The 6,424-nt window shown below is 38.0% G+C and overlaps 1 protein-coding gene across 1 annotated transcript; it reads right to left on the bottom strand.

Moving 5' to 3' along the window:
- Positions 1–1,794: 1,794 nt before the first annotated feature.
- LOC141847662 (uncharacterized) lies at positions 1,795–3,002 on the bottom strand. The gene is made up of 3 exons (XM_074735760.1): positions 2,762–3,002; positions 2,258–2,677; positions 1,795–2,152 (listed from the first exon to the last, which is right to left on the bottom strand). Exons 1-3 carry the CDS (start codon positions 3,000–3,002, stop codon positions 1,920–1,922), a joined length of 894 nt encoding a protein of 297 aa, XP_074591861.1. The 3' UTR covers positions 1,795–1,919.
- Between the last annotated feature and the right edge of the window lie 3,422 nt (positions 3,003–6,424).

Consider the following 6,424-nt stretch of genomic DNA (forward strand, 5'->3'; position numbering starts at 1 on the left):
AAAGACATGGAACCTTTTTCCATTATATTTTTTTTGCCTGTAACTTTATACGGTTATTTTCGTGTGCATCTCAACCTTCTTACGGCTTTATACTGTCATTATAGAATTTGTGGGTGCTGTTTAAATTATATGTTTGCTTACGAATATTTTTGTGTACGCACACACACACAAACTGTTGTGCTAGTTGTGTTATGCAAACTTCCGTCAAACTTGGATTCAAAGTTGTGCTGAAAGCCGCCCCTGCCATTCTGCCAAGATAGAAGAATGTTTGGCAAAAATGTTCTGACAAATTGTATTCGATGACAAAGCTTGTTAAATGTCCCAACTATGGCACAGTTTATTTATATTGTTTGGGACATGTTTTCTTGGGTGGATAGATAATAGGATAGGTGGTTGGGTTGGATGGATTTCTAACTAATATATTGATCAAGTTCGTCTTTATCTCTTTTTTGCTTCAATGTGTGAATGCTTCGGGCTATCTTGTCCTTGTGCAATATACATGCTCCTTTTTCCTTTTCCAATCATGCTTTCCTCTGTTTTGTTGTGTGGTCGCCACCAATTCTTGGCGTACTGGAGTAGTCACCAGGTTTTAACTCTTGTACATGCATTATCACCCTATTTTGTTGTATTATGTCCTCTTTGTTGGGGTTTAGGGGTTTGGGGTTTTGTTGTGTGGTCGCCACCAATTCTTGCCTGTGTGATCACCACCAATTCTTAGCACACCGGAGTTGTCTATGTGTCGTTGCCCCTCCTTTTTATGACTAATGGCTGCCTGACCCTCTTTTCTCACAAAACTCAATCTCATTCAAACCCTTACCTTCTACAGAAAGTGGTGTTTTTGCAAGTTCTGGCTATGCCAAGGTTGATTTCGCAAGGAGATACATGGGCACATTACAAGTTCGAGGTCAGGTTATTTTTTACTATAAACTAATGGATCAAACACCATTTTGATCTACCTAAGTTTCCGATCAGTTCGAGTAAACAAAGGAACATGTGGAATATTTAAATGGCTCATCGTCTTATTGATACAACGATACATTTGTCTACTTATGACCAAGCAAAAGATTGTTTAAGGTGGAAGCTAATGGCAATATTTATTTTGTAGCAGTAATATTGTTCAAATTTTCGGCAAACACTTTAGGAACTCAAAATCCTGAGTAGTAGATTTCAAAATTCAAGAACTGGTGTGAGTTTCTATAACTCACAAATAAAAGCATTCTACACCGGTGATAAAATTGGTTCCTATCGTCATTACCCTCTGATTTTTAGCACCCCCATAAATTCGGCATACAAGATAGCAAGCTCCTAAACACGGCTCGTTTTCTTATAAGCCAGTTTGTGTTGTCGCCTTGTTTCAATGGGAGAATGTCTTTTTTTTTTAATTATCTGCACTTGAGAATAAAATCAACATAATCCAAATCGTTTTAAACAACTCTAATCCTTAATCAACATTTATAGTGCTAATTATATTCCAGTTAATATTTTTTTAAAAATGCAAAAAAAAAAATTACCTAGTTGTTTCACGAGATGGCCGTACACAACAGTTCAAACTGTCCTTTTTAGCTGGCTAGTAACTATAGGAAGACCTCGAACCAACGCAACTAACGCCACTGTACGCCTACAATGACAAATCGCCCAAGGTCTTGTTTTGGATTAATTATGAGCACCCACAACAAGAAATAGTGCTGGTCTAGAAACCGTATGAGCATTCTCATCGGTATAATCATGCACTATAAATCTAATGAGAATACGTGATAACTATGTTCTTATGAGGTAACGTCAAACAGTATATTAATGAAGATCCAAAAGAACAGAATAGTTGCAGCAAAAGTTTTACTTTCCATTCATCATCTATCTTGTCACTTTTCCAAATCTCTCTCTATCTCGCCATTGATTTCTATACACTGAGACCCATTTTCCTATGTTGCACCGACACCAAGGAAATCAATGAAAGGCAACTTCATCTCATCCCTTGCGTAACTCGTCTCGCCATGCAATCGACCACTGTTTTCATTTGCTGAATTGGTTTCAGGATTTGCAGAGCAAGCAGCAGACTGAGCCAAACCAGGCAGCGAGCTGATGAGTCTCCTGCCACAGTCTGCAGTCTTCTGGTCGCATTGATTCCCGGCACCCAACACCCTTTTCCCGTATCCTATACAGGTAGACGGGCAATCCACAAAATACATCAGATTTCAAATATGAAAATTTTAAGTGGCGTCAAGGAGCAAGTAGTAAAAGAACGTATGTTTGTTTTTACCATTCAGGAGATCATGGAGGTGTGTGCGGCGAGAGCCGCATCTGAAGTGGAAAGGACTGGCGTTGGTGGTGGATTCACCACTGCTTGAGTTGGGAACCACCTCGGTGTTCTTCCCGGGGATGGCTTGGGCCTGATGAGAAGATGATGGTGACGGGGAAGAAAGATTGGAGATGAGGAGCCTCCTCCTCCTGTAGCAGCAGCCATTGGAGGACTTATCCCTTTGCCTCCTGGCCATGATGACGTGCCAGTGATTCTTGACTGCATTGTCTGTTCTTCCAGGGAAGAGCTTGGCAATCAATGCCCATTTGTTGCCATACACTCTGTTCGCTGCAAGAAGCCTCTCCTCTTCTCCCTCGCTGAACGCCCTTCTGTTGATTCTTGGGTCCAGTTGATTGAACCATCTTAGCCTGCAGCTCTTCCCTGCCAACATACACCAATCTACAATCACAATTCCAAAAAAAAAAAAAAACAAGAAGTTTTTTTTTTCGAGATTGGAGGACGCACCTGATCTGCCTTGCAACTTCTCAGCTATGAGATTCCAGTTTTGGGGTCCATATTGGTAGACCAACTGCTTCAGCTTGGCATCCTCAGCTGGCCTCCAATGACCCCTGACACACACCCTGTGATGTTGCTGCTGCTGCTGCGAGTTCTTATGATGCTCTTGCCCCTCCTTTGGGCTCTGAAACCCCCAACCCCGCTCAACACTAGCAGCCCTGCACCCTTCCTCTCCAGATGCAGAACCCATATGTTTCTTTCAAGCTAGAGGCGATGAAGAAAACAGAAGGCACTATAAATGGACTTTATAGGAAACACTAGCTGATGATGAGCATAGTTTGCAAGAGAAAGTCGAGAATGGGTGGTCTCTTAAAGCAGCAGGAAGGAGACAGCTATGGAGAACCCAAAGCAAGGAAACAACCTTGGTGGAGGAAAACCACAAATCACCCCTCCCTCCCTCACTGTGACTGAGCATATGGTTCACTTAGTTTGAGACGGTCAGAAATGGAGCTATGCTGAGTGCGTTGGGGTGCGTAAGCAAGCACAGTTTCAAAAATGGTACCCGCTCGTGTGGGTTTTGGAGTTTGAGTCACAACCCGGAAATAGTTTGTTTTTTACAAGAGAAAGAGAGCTCGTGTTGTGTGTGCGTGCGCGCGTCCCTCTGAGCCTTGACAGTACCACCAGGGCTCCATCCATCCCTTGTCTGCTTAGTTACAGCCCCGGGTCTGGCCTCTCTCCCTGTGCTTTGGCGTTTTCAATGCAAATAAACAAGTTGCAAAACCGATGAATTTAAAACGATGTCGACTTTGACCATTGCCACGGAAACTGCACATCGCTTTGGCGTTTCAGAGAGAGAAGAGCCCTGCTGCACTATTTTTTTTTTTTCCAAATTTTCTAAACGACAACGTACTTAATTTTTTTTTTAAGGCAAAGATGAAAAATACTTTTTTTAAGATAATAAAAATAAGGAGCACCTTTTAAATAAATATATATATAGAGTACTTTTTATGAGATGAAACTAATTTGAGTTTAGAATTAGTTAATTTGTTGACTTAAGTTGCAATGACATGCCAAGTTAAGTGGATAAAACCCTAATTGATATTGATTATGTTTGTTAGGTTAGAAGCTAAGGTAAGAAGGATGATGAAGTGATAGAAGGAAGCTGATCAACTAATTTAATATTAATTACATTGACATATAAAAATAACAAATTTAGTAATTAATTATATTTTAAATATGAGTAAAGATACACTACATGAAAATAATGACATGAAACTTAACATGAAAGACGTGGCAAGCCACGTGTGTCATGCCACGTGGCTTTTTCAGCTGAACATAATGTCCTTTTAATGATCCCGACAACGAAATTGTAGGATTTAGAATTTAGGATTTAGAGTTTAGAGTTCAAAATGTTGAAAGACATGGCAAGCCATGTGTGTCATGCCATGTGATCGAAAAAGTCACGTGGCATGACACACGTAATTTGCCACGTCTTTTATGTTAAATTTCATATCATTATTTTCATGTAGTGTATCTTTACTCTTTAAATATTAAAGTGAGGAGATAGTATGAGTAATATGATTTTAGTGGTCGTCGACGTGGGCCAAGTATTATGTTAGATCGAAAAACATTTTCTAAAGAAAAATGATTCACTACATGAAAAATATATCATGAAACTCAACATGACACGCTCAACTACATAGATGTGGACCCCACTGTATGGATGTGGGACCCATTGTACGGAGTGTGTCATGTTGAGTTTCCTATTCCATTTTTCATGTAGTGTATCATTATGTTTTTTTAAATAAATCAAATTATTTAATACTTTAAGAAAAAGAAATAAATCACATGCTAAATCTTTAATCCAAATAAGTTTGAGGAACTCTTTTGTAAAAAAAAAATTTGTAGAACTCCAACAACACACATGTAACACATCCAATCTCATAAATAAATATTAAATCATCTCGTCTAAAAACACATGGACTGTTTTGATAGCATGTACTTGTTTTTATTAACAAAAACAATTTGAATTGAATCTCAATCTATTAACTTTAAAAGAAAGAGAGAGAGCAATTTAAATAAAGAGAAGGAAAGCCATAACAATTTTAAATAAGAGGCACCATTTGTTTTCCTTTTTCATCTGTTCCTTCAATCGAGTAAGTACATGATCACTGTCAAAGAATAGTTGTTAGATTATTGGTGGGTCAAGGATTGCTGCCCCCGATTCACTCATACTGCCCCCCATTAATTTGTATCTGTAATCACTGATCCAGCCCTTTTAATGATTAGGTTAAAATATTGAACAAAAGTTGACTAATTGTCATTAATTAAACTTAATGGGGGCATGTTAACCACGTTTCTAGGCAATATGAGTTAATCCCATTCATTATATATGTTAAAACTCCACTGCAAAAATTGTTCTCGAGGGAGTAGATAATTAAGAAGCTTCATTACCTAAGAATGCATAAACTTTCCCCTAGTTTGACTTGTTCTAATATTAGGAATGCCATTCACCATAAAAATTCTAAATACACTGGTTCTTCAGAGCCTTCTTTCTCAATCAGTTCCTTCAATTTAGGAGGGCACAATGAAAGGTTTACGGATGAGATCGAGTAGTAGTGAAAAATGACTGAGAAATAGCTATTATGAACATTCGTTTTCTCTTAAAATATAGCAATAAAAAAAATTATATGGCCTTGTCGGCCTTAACTTTGATAACTACATTATCATTTAGTTCATCCATGAATTTTCCATCCGTTTTCATATGCATGGATATAGTTTCCTTTTTCCACTAAAATTTGACTGCCGACACAATTATTATGAGATCCTAAAAACTCCCCTTAGCAAATGGACATGTGTATATATTTCTCATTTCAATTTACTTTTAATGTTTGTTATTTTAAAAAAAATAGTATGTTGGCTATTTTTATATTTGAAACATTTATTGGTTATATCTGTGGCATTTAACTCGTCCAAGCACACCGCAAAGTCCACAGTCAGAAGACATTCTTTATCACTCGCATAATTTTAATACCTTTCTCCATCATCCTCCCCAACTATTATGGACAGTCCGTTTCTTGAATTCAGAAATATTGTATTGGTTCAGCAAGTGAACAAATTTAATTATATTCGTCCATGAATAGATGATAGGGAAAAAAGGCAGAAAATTAGGTCAAGTTAATGATTTGGATAAGAGGGGATTTGATTGCCTTTTCATCTGTTCTAATCCATTGTTCTTCGTTTTGTTCTACATTTCAGTTCTGTTTTACTTCATAAACTCAATGCTCCATTTCTACCCTTCTTGCTGCTCTGGAGTTGGTGCTATCTGTAGATTCATAATTAATTAGCTGAATAATTTTACAGTAAAATAATACAAAAATAACACAGGAACTGACACTCGAAACAAGAAGGTAGAGTACGTACTAGCATCCAAATAAAAGAAGTGATTGAGTGTTAATTTCTTTGAACCTTTATAAGTGGAGTTTTGCTAGACATGGGGGCAAAAGGAATCAACCATTGCCTTGATTTGCCCCAAACTCCACGACCAAGACAAGCCTTAGTCCTTATCAATATTTTTCCCCCGGCCAAATCTCTTTTGCAAGTCCCTATTTGATCACTTGATTCAAGATTGGCTTAGTGGTTAGCTAACAAACTGCCCTTGTCCTTCTCTTC

Source organism: Curcuma longa, chromosome 1, assembly GCF_044706935.1.
Source record: "Curcuma longa cultivar G26 ecotype Majalengka, Jawa Barat chromosome 1, ITB_CL_G26_1.1, whole genome shotgun sequence".
Taxonomy (NCBI): Eukaryota; Viridiplantae; Streptophyta; class Magnoliopsida; order Zingiberales; family Zingiberaceae; genus Curcuma; species Curcuma longa.

Coding starts and splice junctions, on each gene's coding strand:
- LOC141847662 (XM_074735760.1), bottom strand. CDS start 3,002: ATGGGTTCTGCATCTGGAGAGGAAGGGTGCAGGGCTGCTAGTGTTGAG. Junction 2,678..2,761: donor GAAGTTGCAAGGCAGATCAG/GTGCGTCCTCCA, acceptor GTATGTTGGCAG/GGAAGAGCTGCAGGCTAAGA. Junction 2,153..2,257: donor CCTCCATGATCTCCTGAATG/GTAAAAACAAAC, acceptor CTACCTGTATAG/GATACGGGAAAAGGGTGTTG.